Source organism: Oryzias melastigma, linkage group LG15 (assembly GCF_002922805.2).
Source record: "Oryzias melastigma strain HK-1 linkage group LG15, ASM292280v2, whole genome shotgun sequence".
Lineage (NCBI taxonomy): Eukaryota > Metazoa > Chordata > Actinopteri > Beloniformes > Adrianichthyidae > Oryzias > Oryzias melastigma.
The window spans coordinates 22,172,686-22,199,785 of record NC_050526.1 but is presented as its reverse complement, the minus strand read 5'-3'; the positions used below and the strand labels follow the sequence as shown (position 1 = coordinate 22,199,785).

At 38.9% G+C, this 27,100-nt stretch overlaps 1 protein-coding gene across 2 annotated transcripts; it reads left to right on the top strand.

Annotated features, from left to right (window-relative positions):
- Positions 1–531: 531 nt before the first annotated feature.
- crtac1b (cartilage acidic protein 1b) lies at positions 532–27,091 on the top strand. Of its 2 annotated transcripts, XM_024297357.2 has the most exons (15): positions 532–656; positions 2,742–2,926; positions 4,621–4,817; positions 6,746–6,882; positions 11,809–11,965; positions 15,166–15,300; positions 16,413–16,555; positions 20,953–21,089; positions 22,040–22,122; positions 22,377–22,477; positions 22,569–22,737; positions 23,348–23,493; positions 24,869–24,911; positions 24,981–25,124; positions 25,271–27,091. In XM_024297357.2, the coding sequence occupies exons 2-15, from the start codon at positions 2,748–2,750 to the stop codon at positions 25,384–25,386; spliced, it is 1,887 nt and encodes a 628-aa protein (XP_024153125.1). In that variant the 5' UTR covers positions 532–656; positions 2,742–2,747; the 3' UTR covers positions 25,387–27,091. The 2 variants fall into 2 exon arrangements, with proteins under 2 accessions (XP_024153125.1, XP_036071396.1); XM_036215503.1 differs by lacking the exon at positions 532–656 and having other exon boundaries at positions 2,323–2,926.
- The last annotated feature ends 9 nt before the right edge of the window (positions 27,092–27,100 follow it).

Genomic DNA, 27,100 nt, shown 5'->3' with positions numbered 1-27,100 from the left:
TTTTTCTATGCTGGCTAAAGACTTCATAATCTTATTTAAAAGACCACTAGGAATTAATTTTCAATAGAAAACTTTGAAAGAATTTAGTTGGAATGGGACTTTAAGGAAAATACATAGGCCTATGATTTTCGCATAATGAATAAACATCCCAAACAGGTGTTGTCATGTAATTTCCCCAACTAAAACTTTTGTTTTACTTTTAGACATTTTGTGATACCTTTTAGCCAAAGTTAAAAAAATATTTTTTTAGGGAAGTTGCAAAAAAAGTTTAAAAGGCCTGTACTTTAACAAGTAAAACAACTTTTAACAGTCTGTTTGTGGTTAAAGAACAAAAAGCCGCCAAATTTTTCGGGTTTTGTAACTTTTATTCGCCATTTTTGTCCCCCTTCATAACACCTGTGGACACGCCCACCAACTGCCTCCGCGCTCCCCGATTCGCTGTTTGATTTTAGATATTCAGGAAGCCGTTCTCTGATTGGCTAAAATCTCTCACCACTGATTTCATAAAGCAAATCTTTTGGAAGTTGAGTAAAGGGAATAAGTGCGGAGAAAAAAAACGCTCGCGTGATAACAGCTGACAGTACCTCCGCGTTTCCCGCGTCGCTCGTCCCCGTGTCAGTTACTGCAGGATTTGTTGGACTTGCATCGCTGAATCCGTGAGTACCTGAGCTTCCTCCTCCTGCTGCTGCTGCTGCTGCTGCAGCCGGCTGACCGTCTCCTCCGGGATCTGGAGAAATGTTGCGCTCCTCTTGAATCCGATGCACAGAAAGTTGATCCGGACTTGATCGGAACTCTATTATTATCTGATCGCTTATTAATTCATCTTTGCAGATTAAAACTAAAGTTGCAGAAATAGTGCCGATGTGTGCATGATCTCAATTATAATCCTTAAAAAGCAGATTCTGAATAATTACTGCAACAGTTTAATTCAAAAGGGGAGTTTTTGTAGTTGATAAAATTATAAAGCTATTTTTAGTATAAAGATTTAAGAAAAAAATATAGTTTTTGCTTAGTTTAATTAAGATAAATGTCTTTAAAGAGTGTTTGTGATGACTTTTTGTAGGAACTTGTTCAGTTGTTGGGTTCCTGCAGAAGTTCACATTGATGTCAGTGTGGCATCACTTTGCGCGCGTGTGCCTGCGCGCGCGCTGCAGTGAGGATGTCCTTCACAGGGGAGAGCTTCTTCAAGTATGTGTGCTTGTGAGTGAAGATGTTGCAGGTCTTTGTCGCAGTGCTATCAGGATCAGAGCTGGGATAGGGATGCTCCAGAAAGCACATGCTGATGTTGCACGTTGTCTTAATGGGCTCATATCATCCATACAAATAACCAAATCAAAAATCTTTTTTCCTGCTTCAAATGACTTTTTTTTTTTTTTTTAGCCTTGGCTATTTCACGCTGGTTTACTTCATGTTACTTTATGGGATGTTTCCCATCATTATTACCAACCTTGCAATTGTTAAACCCATAGGAGTGCAATCATTTTTTTCCCTGTGCATCTCAAGCGGTTAAGCTGAATGTTTTGGTTTCGTGGGCAATGTTCTGCAAAGTCACATGTATTTCATCTTGTTTTAACAAAAAAAAGTTGAAAAAAAAGATTTTGTCTGATTGCATTTTCTTGTCCTTCCCCTTAAATATAACTCTCCGCTCCCATCGATCACACACTACATTAGTGGCTCTCTAAAACTGCTTTCTGTGGACATGAACTGACCAGCTCATTTGTCATCACCTCCTGCTGCAATGATGAAAAACTGAGGTTAATTAACCCCTTCTGGTAAAAGCCACCACTCCTCTCCAAAGCGTATTGTCACCGTGCTCTTCAGCATCAGCCAGTGTCAGCAGAGAGGGCTCCCTATCACTGCATTTGAGAGTATTACTCAAACAGCGGAGTAGTTTTATCTTAAATGGAACTGTTGAAGGAGACATTAAGGAGCCATATATCACCTGGCCACTGGAATCTGAAAGGGAGCATCTGCGGCAGGACTGAAGCGGCGACGGGAGCGTCTCAATGGCATCAGGGATGGAACGACTAAGGCTGCATTCATAAATCCACCCGCAAGAAAATCAAGTTGTCAGCTTGTAAACACCATTTAGTGTGTGAGTGTGTGGTGTAAAAATTTAGAAGGTGACCCTTTTCTTTACTGTCTCACCTGCACTTGTTTTCTTCTTTTTCTGAGTTTGAGGCACCATCACTATACCTGCCTGCAAACAGTGGATCAATTCCTCTTTGTTCACCTTTTGCTCTGCTAAAAAGGCACTTATACATCACAAAGATCTATAGAAATAGAAAAAAAAGGACACGATTGGTCTATGAAGAAACGGGCCTGTTGTATCGGGTCATCTTGGTTTTTCTCTTTGCACAACATAACGCTGTACTCCATGTATAGATTTTCTGTCCAGAAATTCCTCACTATGTCTAGATGTGATGGGCTTTTCAGATGTGCAGAACACGGCTGATTGCAGTGGTACATCTTCATCCGTTTGTCTTACTACTGCAGAACACTTGACTGGTGGTGTTTGCTTCATGTTGGCTTAGCATAAAGACACTGCAGTTAGTTGATGTTTGTTAAATTGATTTTGGTTCAGGTGTGGTTCAGGTGAATAGTGTGGACTTTGAGGTTAAGTCGTGCAGTTTCAGAGGGAGGCATGTACATTTTTATTATTTATTTGAAACATAAAAGAAGAAAAAAAAAAGGCTGCAAAACAGACATTCATCAGTGCCATGCTATGCTGTGCTCCTCAGGTTAGAATGTGGTGGCTGCTTTTCTTCCTTCCTGCTCATTCGGCTCAACGATCAGAACCCATGTTCTCAACTATAACCAAGACTATACTTCCCCCAGACTACGAAAATAACCCCACCCAGCTCAACTACGGCATGGCCGTCACGGATGTGGACGGAGACGGGGACCTGGAGATATTTGTGGCTGGGTGAGAAAAGTTTAGAGCCCGTTTCTGCCACTGATGTTTTACTTATTGTTGTAATTATTCTACAGAAACGCAACAATGTGAGAATTATCTCCCTCTAAGGACGGTAATAATAATTCTATGCAAGTTTTCCCAGGTAAAGGCTAAAGAAAAACAACACAAATGAGAGACACAAAATGATAAGGTCCCCTGTGACTCACACGGCTGATGAAAATGGATGTGATTGAATGGAAGACCTTTGATGGGAACAGTTTTGCAAGCCTGCCTCAATCCAGTGAAGCTGCAATGAGTTTCTTATTGCTTTACAGAATACAGATGAGACAAAATGAGCATGCTTACTAAAAGTCATTTAGCCAAAACATCCTATTCAGCAGGTATCCCAGGCAGGAGATCATCCCAAAGCCTCATAGAGGATGTAATTTCATTTTGCTATTAGGAGAATCTTCGCATGAATTGCTTCTATTTAGTTTATATTACATCGTTGTTGCTGACCTCCAGTACTCATGGCATAATAATAACCTTTAAAGTTTTTATTATTTTTTCAATCTTCCATCCAAACGTGTTCAATATTTATCTATGACTGGAATATAAATACTTTTTGTTACGTTCCATCCTGTTTTATAGTGTTGTTGTGCATCCACTGCACAGCGAAGCTGCTAAAATTTTGATGTACAAATTAATTTAATAAATATTAGATTATTAGATTTGACATTTTTAAAATGGATACTGCAGAAATATGTATATTTTTAAATAAAGGTGATTATAAAATCACGGATTAGAGGTAGAATAAAAAAAAAATCATTTGTAAATTAAAAATGAAATAATAATAACTTATTAATTACTCCTTCTTGGCCTTCCAAAAACATTTATTTTTAATAGATTTAAGCTCTTATAATGATATACTTTTGTCAAGGGAAAAAACAATCATTCTTTATTTATTTAATAAATTAAGGAAAATGTACAGAATTCCAAAACAGAATTAATTAGTAATACAGAAAAAATATGTCTTAAAAAAAGAAAAGTATTATCACAAGCTAGTTATGATATCGTTTTTTGCCAGACAGTGCTTTGGCCTCTAAGAGATAATACTTTGCAATAATAAATATTTTTTTATATTTAGTATTAACCACTCTTCCTTCTGGTTATTTTTAAGCAAAAAGTTAAACTCTCTTTGCTAAACTTCAAATTTAATAGATTAAATGTCTCATGTAATGTTTGTATACATACAAATATGTCTATATATGATTTAAGTATTTATTATGGCATCATTTACATGTGTATATATATATATATATATATATATATATATATATATATATATATATATATATATATACTGCGATATTTCACATATTTATCAAACTTTAAATGATTAAACGTGACTTGATGGGAAATATAAATGAAATATCGTTGGTATTTTTAGTGTTGATTGCTTAAAATAAAACAAAATCAGTCCAAATCCATGAAGTTGAGCCATAAAATAGTAACGATAAATAGAGTGACAGAAAGGGAATCATTTACACTAAAAACTTTCAGCCTCCATGATACTTTGTTACCCTATGTGTCGGTTTAATACTCAAATAAATTTATTACACCATGTCAGATCAGTTTAGATAAATCATGAAAATAAATTTCAAAGTTATAACTCCTAACTTCTAGTGTGGTAAAGATGTTTATCTTTCTTCATTTGTTGACAGCTATAATGGCCCCAATCTGGTGCTGAAGTATGACAAGCACAGAAAAAAGCTTGTAAACATCGCGGTAGATGACCGCAGTTCGCCGTTTTATGCCCTGAGAGACCGTCAAGGCAACGCCATAGGAGTAACAGCCTGTGACATAGACGGGGACGGACGGGAGGAGATTTACGTCCTAAACACCAATAATGCCTTCTCTGGTAAATGTATACAGAACTCACCAACACAACAGCTATTCTTCAATCATATAGAAACAAAAAGGTGAATATTTAAGCAGTTACTTGGGGTTATCACATCAGAGGCGTCATCAGATAATAGATACGACTAGTTCTGCTATTAATCATGAGGAGAGTTACAGAGAGCAAACACTTCACTGACCACTTCAAACAATTACTAACTTCTTTTTATTAGGCTTTTTTTGCCTGTCTACTGTCAAAAACGACTTCAATATGGCAAAAAAGGATTTTTCAGTCACACATACCTCAAGGTATCCCACTTAAAAAAAAAAAAAAGAAAGGTCTGCAATGTTCAGACTCTTTAACATTGAGAAACGAATATAAAAAGACGATACAGGAAATCACATTGTAATTGTACAACAGTGTAAAAATGTAGTATTTAGCTGTCACAAACAAGCATGAATTCGGCTAATTCTTGTTTACAAAGTTCTTCTATCCTTCACTAGTTACCTGTGTTAATTTCACCTGTTTATCTGTATGCAAGACAACTGTCAACACCCTTAAAATATCAGACGCAACCTCTCCACTATGATCAAGACCAAAGATCTGTCAGAGGACACCAAGAACAAGATTGGGATGAACCAATCAACAATATGTTGGGAAGAAATCAACTGTTGGAGCAATTAGAAAATTGAAGAAATACGACATAAATGACAATCTCCCATCACTTGGGGCTCCATGGAAGATCTCACCTGGTGGGGTACAAATGATCTTGAAAATATTAAGGAAACAGCCCAGAACTACACAGAAAGAACTGGCCAGTGACCTAAAGAGAGCTGGAGCAACTATACGATAGCAACACACTCTTAAGGTCCGCCTGCCTAAATCAACTTATGTCCAGGCCTGTCTGAAGTTTGCCAGAGACTATCTGGTCAATCCATAGGATGATGAGGAGAATATCGTGCGGTCAAGTGAGACCAAAATGGAAATCTTTGTTAAAGACACCACTTGCTATATTTGGAGGGAGAAGAGGGCTGAGTTGCATCCCAAGATCACCACACCAACTGTGAAACATGAGGGTGGAAGCATTATGATTTGGGGCTACTTTTCTGCTAAGGGGACATGATGAGATGTCGGGCAATAACCTCCGTTCTAGCCAGTCTCCAAGAATCCAATAAAAATCTGTGGAGGGAGTTCAAAATCCATGTTACTCAGGACCGGGCCTAAAACACCACAGCCCTTGAGAAGATCTGCATGGAGGAATGGACCAAAATAGTGTAAACCTGGTGAAGACCTACAGGAAACATTTGACCTCGGTCATTGTAAACTAATACTACATTACAAAGTATAGAGGTGAACTCTTGTTATTGACCCAATATGTTTTTTGCATAAATAAGCTATTTCGAAATCATACAATGTGGTTTCCTGGGATTTTTTTTTTTTTTTTTTTACTTTCTGTTTTTCATGGTTTAAGTGGATCTTTTATTAACATCACAGACTCTCATCTTTTTAAGTGGTACAATTTGCAAAATCAGTGAGTTTTTCCCCATCTGTTTGTATGATCTTGGTCAAAACAAGAGAAAAGATAAGAGATAAGACAAAATATTTTCCTCTTTCTTACCAAATATATATGGAAGAAAGGATTTTCCCCAACATAAGTGGAAAAAATGTTAAAGTAGCTAAAACAATCTATTTTATGTAAGAAAATCTAAACTGGTTTTTGGTCTGTGTCCATCCTCAAATAATAGTTTTAATACTGTTGTGTTTACAGTGGTAGTTTTTACAGCCTTTTAAGTGAGTTCGAAGTATAACATAAAAAAGCCCCACATGGGGCTCTTGTTAAGATCAGCATTCACATTTTTACCAAATAACCCATATGAATCCAACTGTTTGGTATGTTTTTATTAAAAATCACCTATATATGTCTCAGTTTGCATCTCTTATATCTGAAGGTCGAGCAACATATTCTGACAAGCTGTTCAAGTTTCGGAACGGTCGCTTCGAGGATCTTTTAAACGATGACATCAATGAGCACAGAGACGTAGCCAACCCGATGGCGGGGCGATCAGTGGCCTGTGTGGACAGAAAGGTAACACACCAACACACGCTTATGTAGAGTAAGCACAGTGTGGATACCGGTGGCTCACAAACTCCGAGGAGTCTTACGCACAGAGCTTCTGTTTTTTTTATTAGTGATAACTCATGCAATGCTTATGCTTTTCTTCTCAGCATGGGCTATGACAGTTCATTTGGGGGAATGGTGTGCCATTTTCCTTCTTCTGTCCATAGAAGTGTAATTACAGAGGCAAAGGCTCGTTTGTTTTACAGTGCACCATACAAGGTGGAGGGGGTGGCGGCTGCAGTTTTCACCCTTTTTTCTATCTTTCTTCCTCATTTTTCCACCAAGAGACTCACCAGTTTTTTTTGTTTTTTGTCTCTTATCTTCAGCTCCACACAAACACAAACACACAGCTCTCACTTCTTCCCACAGAATGGAAGAAAGCCAGTAATGGTGGAGAAGAGGACAGCAGGGATTACAATAAATTTTAAACCACACCTTTATCTCGCTGATAGGATGTGCAGGTGCCAAAGAGATTGGAACGATAATCTCCTTTTAATGGCATAATTCTTTTAGAAGAAGCCAAAGAACTGATGTGTGCCCGTTCCTATTGCTGAACATGTTTTATTGGAACATTTGTAACAATAGTTTACTCATAAATATGCTACGTTATCGTTTAACACAAAGGCTGCATTTGTCATCCAACTATTCAGTGTCACCCATTCTGTCTCCTTGAAGGTGGCATCCCATTATTCCTCTAAAAAAGCTGATGCGTTTAAGGCTTTCTCATTCAACTGATGAATTAGTTCGCTTTAAATTGGCAGTTGCAGGAGATAACTGGGTTTAAACGCACAAATAACAGAAATATGTTACGAAAAAAAAACAAAATAACAAATGGCAGTGAAGAAGAAAAAGGACTGGAGCGTTTGCACCAACACACACGTTTGAGGCATGCATATCATATTATTCACACCGTCAGTCACAGTGACAGAAATTAGCCCTGGGTTAGAACTTATAGAAAAATCATTGACTTTTAAGTTTCTTAAGTAAGAGCCTGTAGCCGCCAGCTCTTTTCTTCCAGTTGATTTTCTGTGTCTTTGAGTGTGCAGATGTGTGTCGTGCGCAGCAGGATGTGATGTAAAATTCACACCGACCAGCCTCGTTTACCTTCCCCGTCTGGTAAAATTTTAGTAAGGTGAACACAAACGGTGGAATGGCTTTTATTTGCGAGGGGCTCTGCAAATGTGCTTTTATTGATGGAAATGTGTTAGGCCTGGTGGGAAAGCTCATTGGAACTGAGTATGTAGTCTATTAGTGTAGTTCCGTCTGTGAGTTTGTGTCTGCAGGGACTCTGACTGATAATGGAGTGTGAAATTAATCTCCAAAGGGAGGCAGAGCCACGGAGACAGGGCGAGGAAAAAGGGTAAGGGGCAAGAAACAGGGTAAGCTGAGATAAAGGAGAAAAGAAAGGGTCTGTCTCAGAAGAGGTGTGTAACGTTTAGAAGGAAAGCAAAAATAAAATTCTTCAAGATTAAATCTGGTGTTACATATGTTGTAGTTAGGGATAAAATGCCAGGATTGCCCGGTTTGAAGAGATTAACACTTGCTTAGCCCCAAAGAGCTGATAAAGTCTCTCCCTTCAAATGCCATGTCTTTACCTGAAAGAGAAGCTCCCGGCACAATGACAGGACTTAGAATGCATCAGCTAGATGGGGAGTCAAAATGTCAGTGCTGTTGAAGTTTTTACACGTTGGGAAAACAGTTTTTAATTTGCGAACACAATCTATTGACTATTGAGCAAATAGCATAAACCGCCACAATAAATTCTGACAAAGATCAAAAATCAGTAGTGGTCTAACTAATATCGATTCTGTGAAATATCGCGAAGCATTATTTGGCAATATTTGTACTGATTTAAAATACTGCTAAGGCGATATTTAATTAAATATTTATGATCAAACGTGTAGTTCAATCTAACTTTTTTTTCCACTTAAATATTTCCTAAATTACCAAAAGAAAAGCACCATGAATTTGATTGGGTAAAAGCAACTTGTTAATGAGATACAGTTTCTGTCAGGGATCCGCCATCCGGCTCCACCTCCGACCACCAGAGGGAGCTCTCACCTGAATACTAACCAGCTCTGTCCTCACCTGTCACCTTCCTGCCACATTATCACCAGCTGGTTCTCATCAGACTCATTATCCTCAGTGTATTTAGTCACCCTCTGGACTCTGTTCTGTGTGAAGTATTGTATCTGCTGCTGATACAACTCAGAGTTTTGTACTTATTGCTGTCTTGTGTTTTTCACCTCTGCCTGTTTCCTGATGCCCTGCCCCACTCCTTGTCTGACCTTTGTCTGGGTTTTGACTTTGCTTTGCTTTTTCCCTTGTCGGACCTTGTACCATTAAACTCTGTTGCATATGGATCAGAATGCCTCAGCCTCTTTGTTACAGTTGCAGTTCTTAATGTTCTGATCATTAAATAACATGAATTTTACAATTTTTCTTTTGTTAAAAATGCATTAATATTCAGATAATTCTTATGTCATAATTGGATAAAAAAAAATAGCTAAATATTGTTCGGTACTGTTTTTGGAAATATATCGGGATACATACATGTATAGTATCAGAACTCGTGAATCGCGATACGTACAGTCATGGCCAAAAGTTTTGAGAATGACACAAATATATTACATTTCCACAAGGTCTGTTCCTTCAGGATTTTTAGGTTGTTTGCCAGATGTTTTTATGGTATAGTGACATACATTTAGAAGCATTTCACAAGTAACAAAAGCTTTTATTAAGAATTATGTTAGCTGGTCCTTTTGTGGCAGGGCTGAAATGTAGTGAAAATGGGGTTTCAGTGAGAGTTCATTTTCAAGGCAAATAGGGACTATGCAAATAATTGCAGTTGAGTGGATCACTCCTCATATCATTATGGAGTATATATACATTTCCATGAAATTACAGAGTTTGGAAAAATGAATAGTTGTGTCATTCTCAAAACTTCCGGCCATGACGGTAGAAACGTATCATATTGTCAGACTCTTGCCAATGCACACCCCTAACAATCAGTATCTGAGGAAGGGTACTAATGTTTTTTTTTTTTTTTGGGTGATCTCTGGCCAAATCCAAATTCTTCCCCTACCCCTATGACTTCTCCCTACCCCTACATTTAACCCTCCGAATGGAGAGGTCTGGAAAAATAGTGTCTATATCTGAATTCCTTCCCTGCTCACTATATAGTGCACTACTGTGCATTCGTGATTTTCTAGTGCTGTCCGAATCTACTATTCCAAAATTTAGTGCACTAGAAGTTTCCCACAAGTCTTTGCAAAAAGCTAGCGTGCATCTATGCTCACTACATTAGCAAATATAGACCACAATGCATTGCAGTTGAACAATTTTTGCGAAAAAAAATGTTTAAATGTTTAAAAAAAATAAACCATCCACATTTGTATCCTCAGAACACTGTGGAGTCACAGATACACATCGTGAAATGTTCATATTGATTTGATTTTCACTTCGTGAAATTGGTGATGTCATATCTGGCGTTTACCAAAACTAAAGTAAAGTAATGAGCATCGTATCCAAATTGCTTTAAAATCCAGGACACTATATTGTTTCGCACTATATAGCTTTTTAACAGTTAAAGATTAGAGTGGGAATTTGGACATAGCCACTTGTCTTGAGATTCGAACCTTACTCCCACTTGATGACATCATCAAAAGTCGCCAATCAGCTATGGCTGGACTGGACTGGGCAGTGTAGGACCGTACCATACCGGGCTGTACTGTACCTCTTAGTGGAAACGAGCCATTAGAGGGTTATAGAGAGGAGCGCTGCATTTTAAGGCAAACGTACCATTGTTGTTGTTGCGCCCCTTTTGTCTAGGGGATCGAGGAACATACGATATAAGTTATGAGGTCCTCGTGGTGGTTTTAAGGGACCAATAGGAGCCACAATCTTTCAGAACCACAACTTAAATTAATAAACACAGACGGACACAAATATCCACAAACACACAGACATCAGTCCAGACATCAGACATCCCACTCTGACTGAAATAAAGTACACAGAAAAAACGAAACCAAATATGGCCACAGCCGTAACAATTGTTCATGTGGTAAGACTGATGTAACTTCCACACACTCATGACGTACGAGTGATACGGTTACGCAGTGCCATTACATAGTTACTAAGATGTCAGTACTGATCCCTTATTGATCGAACACTTGAAACGTTTGTTCCCGTAAGATGCCCTACAAAAGCTAGATGAGCTACTTGTAAAGTTCAAAGGATTTAGTCGGGGGAGGCTCAAAGAAATGAAACAACACAGCTGTGTCTCGCCTATTTTACTTACATGTCGTGTATTTTGTTTTGATTTATTGCCCTCAACATGTCTTCATTAAATTATAATGCACATGAACATTTTCGCTCTATAAGCTCACCTAGGGGTCTACGACCCTGATATTTCATATGGGCCACCTGCGTGTCCCAAACAGGTTTGCCCTTTTTAACCCTCTAACTGCCCATATCCAACTGTAAGGGCAGCTTTGACTGAGGCTTTAACTGTTGACTTTAAGGCGCCACAGCTGAAGGACTTAATGTAAGAGCAAACATCTCTCTAAAACTCAGAGTTTTATTTACTGAGAAGCTGAGGTTAACTTCTGTGATTGCAAAACAAACTGAGCATCATTTTGGCCTGTTAGGCCATTTAAAATCAAATGGATGAATGAACAGATGGAGCAGCGTCCAAAATAAAGCGTGTTTATATGTTCTCTTTGTGTATTATTTGTTGGCCTCCAAAACTGTAAAGACCAATGAATGAAAGAATGCATAAATTATTTGTAATATTTGGATCTCCAGCTTTAACAGGTGAAAATATGAACGTCATGTACAAATCCTAGTGATGTACAAGTCATAACATGAGATGGAATTGTTTTTTTCATGCAGGGCACAGGCCGATATGCCATCTACATCGCTAATTATGCCAGTGGAGACGTTGGCCCTCATGCCCTCATAGAAATGGACGAGGCAGCCAGCGACCTGTCCCAGGGCGTTGTTGCACTCTCCAACGTGGCGGAGCAGGCTGGAGTCAACAAGCTAATAGGTGGGTATGAGGATCTGATGTGTCTGTGTGGAGTAGATCAGGCTGCTGTAGTTTTGACACGATGTCAGAAGGATTTACACAACATCTGTAGAGGAGCATGTGTCTCTCTGTACCCAAACTGAGACGTCAGGTCCCACGGGAAGCATGAAAAGAGAAGGAAACATGTCAAAATATTGTGTTTTAATAGCTACATAAAGAGTCAATGCATTAAAACTTGTAAAAATGCAGATTAGGAGATACTAAATAATACTTCCTTTAATAAAGTAGTGTTTTTAAAAAATGTTTCCACATCAACTAAATATTTAAATAACACCTGAAATTTCACCAACTTTGTTTTTTTTTTTTTTTTACTTTTATAGGCCATAACGTCCTACTTTTGATTAAATCATATCTCCTAAGACAATCATTTTATTTATTTTTATGAAATTTCAGATAATTAGAATTATTGCTCCTTTTTTTTTTGAACCAGTACTTTATACTGTTTGTGTGCAAAGTGACAAAACTTCTCTTTATTCCATCTACATAAACATGCACTATAATTTAAGTTTTTCTTCTATATGAGTATCTTTTTTTTATTTATTGTATTTGGGTTTTTAAAATGTATCAACATTTTAAAGGGGCCATACCATGAAAATTCTACTTTTTGAGGTTTTAAGTGCATTATACTGTTCATTCCTCTCTATAAAGAACCCCAACACGGTATTTTGATCCGTTCATGCATTAAAGAGTAATCCTCTATTAACATCCCTCCCATAGCCACGAAAAAGAGCGGGTGGAATCATGCTGACATCAGCACGATGTAAACCGCCCCTCCAGTAAAAAATGTGTTATACAAGCTCCGCCCTCAGACTACAACGAACACACACCCCCTTTTTCTTAGGTGCCGAGGTAGTTATCCCCTGCCAGAATGTGTCTCCTGGCAGGGGATAACTACCTCGGCACCACAGCTGTACCAGGAACCGCTCTCTGACCCATCTTTCAAGGCGGTCTTGGTTCGTTTTCAATCGGACTGAACTTCGTTTCGCTCTGAGATTACTCAGTCTGAATATGAAACAAATCGAGAGCGGAACAACTGAACCAAAACGGCCACCGTACCAGACAGTCACGTGATGTAAACATGGTAGAAATTAGGCAATCGGTGAGCCGCGGACAAATGTAAAGCATTGATTGTCTTGTTAGCCAAAATGAAATAATTAGTCCAACCGTTTACTTGTTAGAACTTTTATTTTAACACCACTAAAAAACGTGTAACTAACTTTTCTGTGTCTCTTTATGCGGCACGCGTGCGGGGTGCTGCCGTGATGTCATCTTAAAAGCTCTATCGTAGTTCCAACAGAATTCCCTTAAAAACAATGCTATAACACCACAACGATGAGACACAGAAATTCATTAAAATGTGGTCGGATCAATTCGGGCTCAATAAAACAACTTTTAACGTGATCCACATTGATTCTACCAACAATCTACATGTCACAAACACTGTACCTGTAGCTGTAGCTTCCCCAGTAACCATCATGCACTATTCCTCCGCGGTACCAAAGCTGCAGTATAAAGTGTTGAACCTGGCCTTCATACAGACGCTCAAAATCCATTGGCAGAATAAAAAGTTCGAATAAGAGAAAAATCCTGGTAAGCATTTGCAAACTGCAGCGCATCCATCTTTTTCTTCTGTTTTGACCCGCCTCCATAGCTGCTGGCCAATGACTGAGGAGATCTTTAGTCACGTGGTTTTGTTTACACATTTGGTCATGCTGAGGAGGCTCGGGGGGGCTCATTGATGGTCTATGGTTGTTGTGAAATGGGCGGGACCGACGAGGAGCGAAATGCGGTGCCTCGGAGATTGAGTCCTTTTATTTCCGGGTATTAAAACGGTGCACAAAAATGACTAATATTTCATAAATTATTTGTTTTTTATTGTTCCAAAGGTAATTTATGATCATATATATGGATATAGTTTATTCTGAAAGGCTTAAAAAATCATGGTATGGCCCCTTTAGAGTATTTTCTATGTTTAGGGTTTTCATGCTCTCATTTTCTTATTTATATTCATATGCAAACATTCTATTGGACAACCTATAAATTAAAAGTTTGAACAACAAAAAGTATTTTCTTTGGTAAATAACCTTTTAAAGCTAAATTTAAGTACACAAAACCTGTTATATTTCTCATTTATGTGGAAAACAGATCATTCTGTGTTTGACATTGATTAGTTTAATAGCAGGGTCAGAAAGATGATAACAATAAATGACTCATAAGTGTAATTTCCGTGTGATTTGTTTATTTTTCCAGATAATCAATGAAAAAAACTGCAAAAAAAATCGACCAGTAAAGTTTCTCCTGACCAGGGAGAAGTCCTTGATGCTGAGGCTGCAAACGTGACATGACTTTGTGTTCGGGAACAGTAGAATGAATCTTCATCATCTTTAGATCTTCTCTGCATAAAGGACATCACCTGATCCACCGATGGTGCAGACTGAGCTGGCCCAAATTTACTGTGAATGATGTATGGCAGACGGCTTGGCCATCAAACTGCCGTTAATCAGGGCGCGGAGACGGCCAGTGAAGTTGTATATCTGATGGTTACATATCTCTGGATAGACATTAGTAGTTTATGGCCACAGGGGGCGAATTATATTTGTCTGGGCTGATGGAGCGAGCCAGTAAATCAGTCCTGGCTCACAGCACTGCCTCCACATACAGGAAGGGCAATCAGAGCCCTTTCAACTTCATAATTAAACTCCGCTGGCCTGAAATGAAACACTTTATCCAGATACTTCACTTTATAGAAAGTTCCTGTAAAATCTTTGGGTGAAAATTGTGCCCAATATTCACAGGGATGAAGATTCTGCTAAGTTGTAGTTCATGCAGAACATTGATGGGCTTACATTGCTGTGCTTGTATGTTTGCCTGTGCTTGCACTGTAGATTGTTGTACCTGTGTTTGGGGGTGTGTGGCCCATCAGAAACAGTGTCTGTGTCAGCAGAAAGTCCTGCTACACTTAGAGCAAATGGCCCGGAGAGACAGTAATGATCCCTCGCCATTCACGTCTGATAAAGAGCTGATCGCTCTCCCTCTGTTGCGTTCATTGTTTCACTTATTCTGCCTTTTTATTTCTATGCCAAAATGTCTGTTCGCTCTCAGTTTAGTCGGCTAATTTTCTCCTACTGCTGAGCCTCGTTCCACTGTCTCCACCCGTGCAGGAGGAAGAGGAGTCGTGGTGGGACCCATTGTTAGTCAGACCTTGTCGGACATTTTCTGCGACAATGAGTATGGATCTAACTTCCTGTTCAGGAACAACGGAGATGGAACTTTTACAGATGTGGCACAACAGGCTGGTAAGAGCACCTGTATTTTAAGGAGGGGCTTACTTACAAAAGCATGAATGACAACATCCAGAGGGGGGTCTATTGTGTCAGAAAAAAGTTTTTGTCTGAATTTGAATTCTTCCCATACTCCTACATTTAGCCCTCTAAACAGAGAGTTATAAAAAATGTTCTTCAAATTCAGACGTTATTACCCTTTGATGACGTCATCAATTGTCCCTGGTCATGTACGTTAGCTGCCAGTCCTCAAAAAATACTAAACAACGTTGGTTTTAAACTTTAAAAAGTCATTACTAACATTTAAATGTAAACTTCTGTGCTTCAGCGCTCACCCAGGTAATGAAATGCGTTTGTCCTGTGCGTCACAGCATGACCCTCATAGCGGAGGGATACAGAGCCACAGCTACCCTTTAAAAGACTTATACCGTACTTTTCTTAAGTCTTTCAGGGTAGACATTAGACAACATCTGTGTATATGATCTTATATTACCTTTGGCACGCTAAAGAACACATTGTTTATGAGATATGAGTTAATTTTTTTTAGCTTTTTTTGTATCCGTTAGCAAGATGCCTTGATCTCTGAGGCACCACCTTTAGCTGCTTGTAGGGCCGCCCATTTTTTTGATTGGGCCGCCCATCGAAAACAAACAACTTTTACAAAGATGGATGTGCATAACTTATATCTGCCTTTCATAGGCCATCGCTACAACCAGTGCAGTGATGGCCAGAGCTAGCAGCTGAGCCCCGCTAGTTAAGTGGCAAAGCCAGCGGCTAACCACTGCAAGCTGAGCGGCGAAGCTAATGGCTGAGCACCGCTAGTCAAGCGGAGGAATTGGGTGCTTGTGTTGGGGGGGGTCTGGCTTTGTAGACACTTTCTGAAAGAGGCTGTTCATATTTTTTTATATCACTTCGCGTGGGTTGGGATAATCATAAGCATAATCATAATTTTAAAATTACTCAAAAGATGATCTGATTGGATCTTTGAGCCATGCAAGAAATGCTTTTATTTAGTTTTCTCAACAAGAAGCCTTAAATTCATACAGTTGTCAGATATTTACAGAAATGCTTATTATTTGTCAACTGGAAAAAACAGTTTGATTAATAAACATCACTAAAATTCTCAGGTGTGGAAGACCCAATGCAGCATGGGAGAGGTGTGGCCTTGGCAGACTTTAACCGAGATGGCAGGACAGACATCGTCTATGGGAACTGGAATGGGCCTCACCGACTCTACATACAGCTGAATAATCGCAAGCAGAAATTCAAGGTGGGCCATAATTGATTTTTAACGACAGTGTAAACTTACAGAAGCAGAAACTTGGTTCAACGTCGTTCATAAAACAGGCTTTAGTGCTCCAAAAGGAGTCCAACTGGTCCAGATGTTTGGCTTTCGAGGCTTATGTTAAACAGATCAATACTCATACAACAGCAAGATGGGCTCAGAGCAACATAAGGAAAAAATTAATTACTCTCATCATCGCAGGTCTGACACAAACGTCATTAAAGTGATCATAAACGTGTGTGGATTTGTGAACGTTATAAACAACACATTGAGGCGCACTGTTCGCATTTTTGCCGAGCTCAGTATCTGCTGGATCTGCGAGCATCGCTCTTGCTGCTGCCCGAACGCCAAGCGACTGCTGACAGAGGAACCGGAAAAAGGCTGTGAAAGCCAAACACTCTGCACAGGCCATCAGTCTCACATGCACAGGCGTGGCTTTAAACCTCCTCCAGAATCCCGTTGTATGTTATCCAATGGGTTATTTAGCAGCTTTATTATGGTCTGGCCTTTAGTTCCCTTTGTTCCAATTCATACTAAGATTATTGTCATTTAAATTCATGCATTGTGTTAAAAAGTGCTATCATGCAATTACATTTGTGAGCAACCTAATCTAATTCATCTTTTTTTAATTTACCCTAATAATTGCTGCGAAAAGCCTAATTTTGAGGTATTTTCTTTTAAAATTGTTACATTGTGACACAGTAAATCAGAATCAAAAGCAACTTTATTGCCAAGTACGATTTTACACATATAAGGAATTTGTCTTGGTGATGATGGTGCATACATCAATAAATAAAAACACAATTAAGAGAAGAAAAGAAAATATTACAACATAAATATATATACACAATTTATAACTAGTAAAAAGCATCACATTAAAAAACAGAATGGCAAAAAGCGTAAGTGAAAACTGATCCAGACTGTTGCGAATGTAGCGCATGTCATGGATCTGATATATCAAAATACCAAAATAAATATCAAAATACCTGCAAATGACTTTAGGACGTTTTTTATACAGACTTGCAATGGTTACTTTTACACCACCATCAGGTATTATTTTCAGTTTTCAATAAATAGCAAGATTATCCTTATAATGGACTTCGCAGAAGCAACCCATTAGGCATCCATATCGTAATTTAACATCCAAAAACATACATTTATCGCTTACATAATAAATCATAATTATAGATTAAAAATTAGATAAAAATTTAACACAAAAAACCTCACCATGATTAATACAATAATCTGAAACCCATAGTTGTAAACCTATAATGGTGAATGTCTACAAGTTCCATCAACTTTAAAAAAAAAATCTTTAATTTGCAAATATTTGACAATTTCTAATATGTTTAATGTTATTTTCCTATTCAGATGTTTGCTATGTTAAACAGTTCGTTTTATTTATTGTGTTAAAATAGAGGCAGAACTGTTAATAATCCAGAGTAACTACATCTGAGTGGTTTTGGCTAATTATTCCTTCTGTCAGACAGTCAATTACAGCTGCTGATGTATGCGTTAGGGAGAGTTTGCTGATCTGCGTTTACCCTTTCAAACCAAAATCGATGTCTAACAAGCAAGCAGCACAAACACAACCAATCTAATGAGTTATCACTTTAAAGCCTGGCTAAATGAGCTGTACTGATATTTAAGGACACTTTGGTTTTGATTTACTCAAACGGTGATGACAGGAGATCCCTGTAAAAAAAAAAAATAAAAATAGCTGTGCACATCTGTCGTCTGCTCCTGCTTCTTCCCTGAGCAGCAGAGACAAAGATGAGCCGGGCTCCATGTAAATCTCTGGAGGTTTCATGCTCTGTGATCCACCCGTCACTGTCTGCACCCACATCCTTTACCCAGGAGATAAACGTCACCGGAGGCATCTTTATAGGGGTCAGGTGAGGGGTTAATGTGTGACAGCCCGGAGACAGTTCCATCACATACGTGTCTTCCACACACCTTAACGCACACTTACAGAATTAACCGGGTGTTTGTCTTTTTTTTTTTTTCCTGAACAAGATTGTTAAATCACCGGCCCACAACATATTTAAGAGCCCTTTCAGGCACACAAGCTGACACTTCCAGTATACGTGCTAACCTTTGGCATGCTTAATAAAGCTGCTGTATCACTTCAGTAAACTGGCAATTAAATTGGGCTGAAACAGCAGCTTCCCTTTATGTGGAAAGTGCCGATTAGGCCTCTTTATTCTTTAATTAAACTGTATCGGTACATTTTCGTTGAACTAGGTATACCTCCATATACACTATACACATATCTAGATGTATGCAGGGTATGAGACATATGATATATGGGCTTTTTAAAATTATTTTTATGTAAAGCAAGGCCTACAAAGTCACACTTTTTTGTCAATTTTCACTAAAAAATATTTATGAAAATTTTGAAGTTTCATTAAAAATTATTTTCACATTGATTTAAAATTACTTCTAGTCTAACAGTAAGGGGAAAAAATTAGAGGTGTCCCTGTCTTCCACTGCGGTATCAGATGGCCTCCCCTCTCCTTCACCTGAGAAGGAGGTCGTCGTGGGCGTCTCCTACCCCCAAAGCTTTATGAGCCTTATAATTAAAACAGGGAGTAAATACTGTGGGAAGTGAAGAGCTGCTCTATAAATCACCAAAACCCATCACTTTGTCACCAAAGCTGGAAGATATCTGTTACTTTCTTAGCCTTAACTTTCTCGCAGCAGATACTCCTTTGGAGGAGGAAAGAAGGATGTTATTTATGCCATAGAGAAGCATCCCTGTTGTAATACTGAGGCTTTTGACTCAACTGTTTGAGTAAATTTACAAAATGTCTAATTTAAAGCGAAAACACTGGGAACTCTGACCTTAGATGACTGATATTATAATGCAGATATACACACATAAGAGGGTTATGTCAGAAACATGTTTTTTTTTCCCACCAGTATTTTGTAACACAGATTTTATATTTATAAGTACATATATTGTGGAAAAAAAATATGATAACTTAAAAGAATGCATTTTTAAGATGTAAAAGCGCAAAGTTTTATATATTTTGTAAAAACATGATTTTTAACAACAAACTTTCTGCTTATAATAAGAATTCCAGACATGAGGTTTCATGGAGCTCCAGATGGGATGTTGTAAACCACATTTGTGTGAAATTGATAGCAGCTAACAGATTTATCGTGTGCAGCAACTTTTACGCCTCATGCAACATCATGCAGGTGGCTCACCTCAGCAAAAGGAACCCTTTTCACCTTTTTACTATTCTTAATAAATATACATACAGTGCTGCAAGTTGCATCAGTAAATGCAACTTATCGTGCAGCTTCTCACAAAAAGACAAAGGATTCCCACAAACAATTATTTTAATAGTCGGATAATGATAATTTTTCGATTAGTCGACTAATAGAATCATGCGTAAAACATCTTAACCATCATTAGCTTTAAACTTAGTGTTTAAGCTAAATGCTAACTAAAAATATTCATGCAGCTTCTTTCCTTCATTTTCTTCCTGGAATTTAAACAAGACAAATCAAATGAGGAACTATTTTTCACAAAAGATAAAGTTTTAGTCTCACTGACTCAAATATAGCTAAAGTACATTATGTGATGCGGAGTGCTCACAAACAGTTTTCAGTTGAACTTAATTCCAGGAAAGTTAGCATTTCTACATGTCTCGCAGAAAGACTCTTTTGAGAGCAGATGTTCCCTTCAGCAGAGACATTTTGCTCTAATGGGGTAGAAGTTGCAGGGATGCACAGATAATATTAAGCTAATAAGTTAGCTAGCTAATGTTAGCTTAACTTAGCTAGATGATGATCCCTCTTCAGCGTTATCATACTCGGTCACAACGTGCTTCCTCTTCAGGTGCTCATGCATCGCCGTATTTCTGCCAAACACAAGTTCAGCTTTGCAGATATTACATTGGACACTTTTCTCTTTTTTTAATTTTTCTTTTCTGTTTCCCACTTTCTGGTATTAGCACTCCTGCTTAGCCTATGTGTGTCAAAGACAAAAGCAGACGCGGCATTAGAAAGCAGGCACTGCAGTTTTGAGATATAAAAATGACTAATCAACTAGTAAATTTGTCGACATAATCGTGATTAATCGTGACAGTCCTATTATATATACTAGGGGAAAAAAATAAGAAAAAACTATTTATAAAAAAAATAATAATAAAACTGTCCGATGATCATTTCCATTTTTCTGTCGGGACAGATAATACTTTGCTTCAAAATAAATGTCTTTTATGTGGATGCCTAATGTAGAACAAATGAATAAATTGAAGCAAATATTTATAAAAAGAAAAAAGCTTTTTTCTTTCATCTCACTGGGTTTTTAGCAGATTAATCTTGAATTTTCTAATCAACATACATGTGTCTGCTTTTTCGTTTTTTAGGACATAGCCTCCCAGAAGTTTTCCATGCCATCACCGGTTCGGACTGTTATCACTGCCGACTTTGACAACGACAACGAGCTGGAGGTTTTCTTCAACAACATCGCTTACAGAGGCCCCTCTGCCAACAGGCTCTTCCGGTACAGGACAGATTTAATACCGCATGAATGATAGTTTTAATAGCTCTTTAATTGTGAACTTATGAGACTTTTCTTGTCTGGGTTTAATATTCTTAAGAGGGGTGTGGAAGCTGAGGAGAATTTGAAATTCCCAGTTAAGGATAGTTATCGTGTCTGGCGTTCCGCCTCCTCCTCCACACATGGGTGAATCTTTCATTAAGACAGTTTTGGGGACTCTTTTTTTGGCTCACGGTTTGGTTTCCTTTTGCAGATAACATTAATGAACTCAGTGCTCAAAATATAACGTCAGATACGTATCAGTTGATTGATAGCGAAATGAAGCCGCCCCTGTCTGAGTAAGAATCTGACCTGGCATATTTTTATACAGAGTCAAAAGTATCAATAATCAGTTTACGGATGAAAGATTACCTGGATCAGACTTTTCCTTCAATGTGCAAAGAAATCTGTTTTTTCTAGAGTGAGAGGGGTTGATGCTTCACGGCTTGTGGCTCCTCTATTCTTTTAAATGCAGATAATTCAGCTAATTTATTCGGGTCTCTGGCCCTGAAAGATAAAAAAATAAATTTAAAAAACACCTCAACAGGAAAAAAAAATGTTTTCTTTCTGCTTTGATTATTTTTTTAAAGAATCAACGTCTTTCACAACATAAAGAGTCTGTGGAAAATTGTGAAGGCACAAAAAAATATTATTTATTGTAGTTTTTATGCAGACTAAGGTAAAAAATAAAAGATAGTAAACAAAAAAATTCAAATGTAATTTCATTTTTTGTAGAATTCTTTAAAAATGTGGAATAAAAATGGTTTTATTTATATCAGAACTTAAACTATTGTGCTATTTCTATAAATATTCAGTCGTTTTATATTTAAAATAAAAAAGTATTATGTTTTCAATCTATTTTCCAATTTACGAAACATTTCTGCCACATTTTTTCTATTGATGCTCTTTAACAGCGTAAGCAGGAGAGAACATGGTGATCCTCAGATTGAAGAGCTAAATATTGGGGAGGCAGCGGAGCCTGAGGGACGAGGAACTGGTAAGATAAGACACTTTTATAATCCTATACAATAATGCATAAAATACCTCTAAAGTCCAGAATTTATGGTGTTTAATTTCACACGTGCTGTTTGCGAATCCGACCAATAGATGGCAGCAGAGTTCCACTTTCCTGCTCCGCATTAAGGCTGTCTTCACTGATTGATGTGCCCGTTTTCCGCATGAGGAAAATGAAAATTGTACCGAGTGTTTTCTCAAGTGCTCGACTCCATCATGACTGTGATGAATCCCCAGGTGCCGTTGCCACAGATGTTGATGGAGATGGTCGTCTGGAGCTGATTGTGTCCCATGGTGAAAGTGCAGCGCAGCCGCTTTCTGTCTACAAAGTCAACCAGGTGAGTGTTTTTTTTTTTTTTTTAAAACAAACCTTGCAGGATTTTAAGTCCACTTCCCCTTCCCCTCATTTTCCTCCTTCTTCTCTGTTAGGGTCTCACCAGCTCCTGGCTGCGAGTGATTCCTCGCACCAAGTTTGGTGCTTTTGCAAGAGGAGCGAAGGTGGTAGTGTACACAAAGAAGAGCGGCCCACACACACGGATTATTGATGGAGGCTCAGGGTACCTTTGTGAGATGGAGCCTGTGGCCCACTTTGGCCTTGGTAAGATTGCCTTTCAAGAGCCTCAGAACTGCGCGGAGATCAAACTTCTCAACGAAACACATGTGCTCCTGCATGGGGCTCGCAAAGAGAGTTGTTCATCTCACCTATTATAACCGAAGGATTTGTGCAAAATAGTTTTCGAAATCCTGAAGGATTCCTGAAAAACTTAGCGGCGTCCGCCAAACCTTTTATTTCGCAGAAAAAGAAACAGAAGAGATGAAACACTTAGCTTGGACTTTCCTTCGTCTGATCTAATGGGGTAAAAATTGCCCCTCTCTGTGAGCCAACTGTTACTCTAGCAGCAGCAAGAATGGGCCTTTATACTCTTCTATCTCTATTGTGCCTCTTTTTATTGTGGTGGAAATCTGAGATCGAGTCGCGTCTGACATGAGAGTGCGTCATGGCGGCTGAAATATTCTCTGGCCCTTAGACAGCGCACCTGCCTGGCAGGCCAACTGAAGATCTGTTTACATTAGAAATGCCACTTTAATTAAGGGCCACTGAGGAGGCCTCAGGGGGTGAGCTTTCTTTATGGAAAAAAAGAAGAAGACTGCTCTTTCCATGAAGAGAACTTTTTGTGTCACCCTTCTCTGCTGTGACTCTCTCTCAGGTAAGGATACGGCCACCACTGTGGAGGTGTACTGGCCTGATGGACGCTCAGTAGCCCGGCCGCTTGAGCCCTCAGAAATCAACTCAGTGCTGGAGATCCACTATCCAAAAGATGAGGAGGAAGTCACTCCGACGGTGGAAATGAAGGTACTTCACACGATTAAGGAAATTGGGGAGTATCTTAAACATTGTTGTGTTCTGTAGAAAGGTGTCTGGACTCTAGCAGTTCTAAAACACACATCAAGAGTTAAATCTTTTACTCTAAAACTTTAGTTCCAGTGTTTACATTCTTTTGATTACTGTAACTCTTCAATGATTGACACAGTTACTGTGATTCCAGCGGTTTCTGAAGAGAAGAGAAGCAGATTTGTGGTGATATGTATCATTTATTAGTAGAATTATTTTATAATTGGCGTAGATCGTTTTTCTATGCATCAGAATATGTGGATTCATGTTGATTGCGGAAGATTTAGGATATCCCAAAGAACGTGTGTTATTCAGGTGTTGTCTGTGACATCTCTGGCATTAATCGGTTAACAGAACAGATGTTCTTCAAATGTGGGAACTCAAGAAATGTATCTCCGGGTTACCCACACTATGAATGCTGAAGGGTTATTCAAAAGCCAAAGTGCTTCAGATTAGCAAAGAAAAAAGGGACGTAATCATATCACCACATCTGTTTTGGGTTGCTGGAGCCTATCCTGACTACTGTTGAGCAAAGGTGGGGCCCATCAACCCAGACACTCACACCTAGAGGCAATTTAGAGTCACTAATTGACTTTTAACACATATTTTCACTGTTTAGCATGAGTGCTAACCACTACTCCACAGTGCAACCGAGTAAGCACTGAACATTGACGGTACATGAGAACTGGACTGAGTGAGTGTGACATCACCCATAGAAAATGAATTGTTTCCAGTTATCAATTCAGAGGTCATTCTTTCAAGATACGGCCTTCACCGTGTTAAAACCAGAAATTGTCAATGAGCGTTTCTATTGCAGCCATTCTCTCCAATCAGGAGTTAGCATGTTAGAAGACCACACCCCTTCCACTGTGAATCTGTCAATCAAGCGTTTTACCAAAGCAATCAGATGCCTCAATAAAAGGATGTGGTCTCGTGTTGAACGTGAAGCTTTTATTAAGCCGTCTGATTGGTTAGTTTATTACTTGAATTACTTGTGGGACAGAAAAAAAGAAATATAATGAAAAAATAGGATTAACAAGAAAACAGTACAAAAAGTTAGCAGAGCTAGAATGGTTATTTTGACAAACATAATGACTGAGTAATAGCTGTTTATTACTCAGCAAAGTCTGTGGGATTTCAGCTTTATGTGACCAGTGGGTACTTCCTGTTTGGAACATCAAGGGGGAGGAGTCAGTTCTTGAAGGACTAGCATGACTAGTTGATTTTTTTTTTTTTTTTTTTTTTTTTTTTAGTCAGTAATTCTTTTTCCGGGCAACATCAGCCTCAAAATGTCAGTGACAATGAAGAGTTTTGCTTTGTCCCGACTTTCTTGCAGTGCGGTCACGGGTTTTCCCTGAACGAGAACGGCCGTTGCACAGGTAAGCTGGAAGTGTTGATCCCTCCGTGTCCGTGTTGCTTTGAGTCTCCCTGACCTTCCCCTCCCTCAGATAAAGATGAATGTACCCAGTTCCCCTCTGTGTGCCCCCCTGAACGCCCCGTCTGCACCAACACCTACGGCAGCTATAAGTGCCGTGCCAGGAGGAGATGCAACCAGGGTTTTGAGCCCAATGATGACGGGTCCGCCTGTGTGGGTGAGTGGTTCTGATAGAAACTCATCAACAAAGAGCAGGAGAAGTTCAGCCTCACTAACCAAAACCCCACCTGCTTTCTTGCATGACGGACCTCTTTGTGTCTCTTCTTTGATAACATTTTCTCCGTTCCTTCCTTTTCTTTGCAGCCCAGGTGGCTTACTTTGGGGGAACGCGGTCTTCCGGAGAACGCAGCCCTTTTCACATGCTGATCCTCTACACTCTGCCACTCATCTCTGCCCATCTGCAAACAGGAGGGCTGTAGCTGCCACCGTTTTCTCCTCTTCACTCCTGAACGTGGATGTACAGAAACTCTCAAATTCAAACTTTTCACAGAAAAACTCCTCTTCCTTCTCCTGTAAGGATCTCTGCTGTCTTTTTTCCATTAGGTATTTACAGCGTTGTCCCCTTGTTGCTGCTGCTGTTTTGTCACCTTGTAGCTCCCACTCCTCTCTGGACTTTAAAGAACCTTATGGAGAGCATGACCGGGAGCAACATGTATCAGAACTAACTGTGTCACTTTGGAGCCCTTCATCACCTGACACTTATCCTAGTGGAACCTGAAGTTAGGCAGAGTCAGCGCAGGAGTGGATCCAAAGGGTTCTGGAGACACCGACGTCTCATTTGCTGCCACTGTTAAAACATCCATCTTTTTTTAATTAGCTGTTTGTCCTCGATCTTGTGTGTGAGCATGGATTGGAACATCCATGCGTTTTTTTTCACCTGTAAAATCATCCCAGTGGAGAAGGAAAGCCATAACAAAAGAGCAGGTTAGCTGCCTCCAAGTTTTCCCAGGTAGTTGTACTTTTCCTCTTTTCTCTTAACTCAATAAGGAGCAGCTGTCAAATACACAGGAGAAAAAATGAAAAATGAGTTTGAAAAACAAAAAAGTCCATAATAGGCATTAATTTAAAGCTATTTCAATTTGATTTCTAATTCAATTTAATTGAATTTTTATGTGAGGTTTTGAATGGTTTGATTTTGCACCTGAAACGGGTAAATTAAATGAGATCTCTACGTAATATCTAAAAAATACAATTGAAGTTAATTGTTGACTGACAACTTTGAGTGCTGTAGTACTGTAGTTGCATTGCACCCATGTTGCTGCAACAGAACAGAGGTATCCATCTCAGACACTTTATTCAGCAATGAAATTGGTAAATAAATTCCAATTTGTAGGATTTATGCAAATGTGGCTTTAAAACAGAGCACTTAACCTCTAAAAGGGTAATCAAACCCTTAATCAACTTTCTTTGGTGTTGACCTCTATAAATGGGGCTTGAAAAGCCTGGATGTTCACATTTCGGTTGGGGGTGGAGTCAGCCTCTAACTTCCCTGTTTGGTTACCCTTTAATCTACGTTCACACCAGTCATAAGAGGTGCATTCAAGTGACCACTTCCAATAAGAAGTTTGGGCTTCCGAGGTCAAAACTGTTCACGTGTCACACGTTTTTAAGTCCATTTTCATTCACTATTGAACGTGCTGAAAGTGAAACAAATTGAACGTTGACCAATCAGGGACTTGGATTTTGTAGCGACTGATGGGTAGTGTCCTTTTTAATTTAATGGAAGTTTGAGAAGTGAGCATGAAAGACAAACTACTAGTCACGGTTTGCACTTGGATGGAAATATATGACACCAAGTATTTTATGTATCGTAGTAGAGATGTGAAAGAAAAAGCCTGGAACAAGATTCGTGAGATTTGCACCACTTCTACATTTCACAGCAAACCTAATCCAACAGGATCAGGTAGCAACAGTCCAGTGTGTCCAAGAATCTCCCCCTCAGCATGTTCTTGGACCCTCCTCACACTCTTGGTGTGTTAGAGTTGGACCTTCTAACACTTCAATTAACATTTTGAGGTCAAACTTGCTTTTTTTTTGTGCCATTGCTTCCATGAAAATTAAGAGGTGTCAGACCATGAAAGCGGAATGATGGACGTATTCAAACTATTAAAATCACTGGCCGTGGTTGTTGTT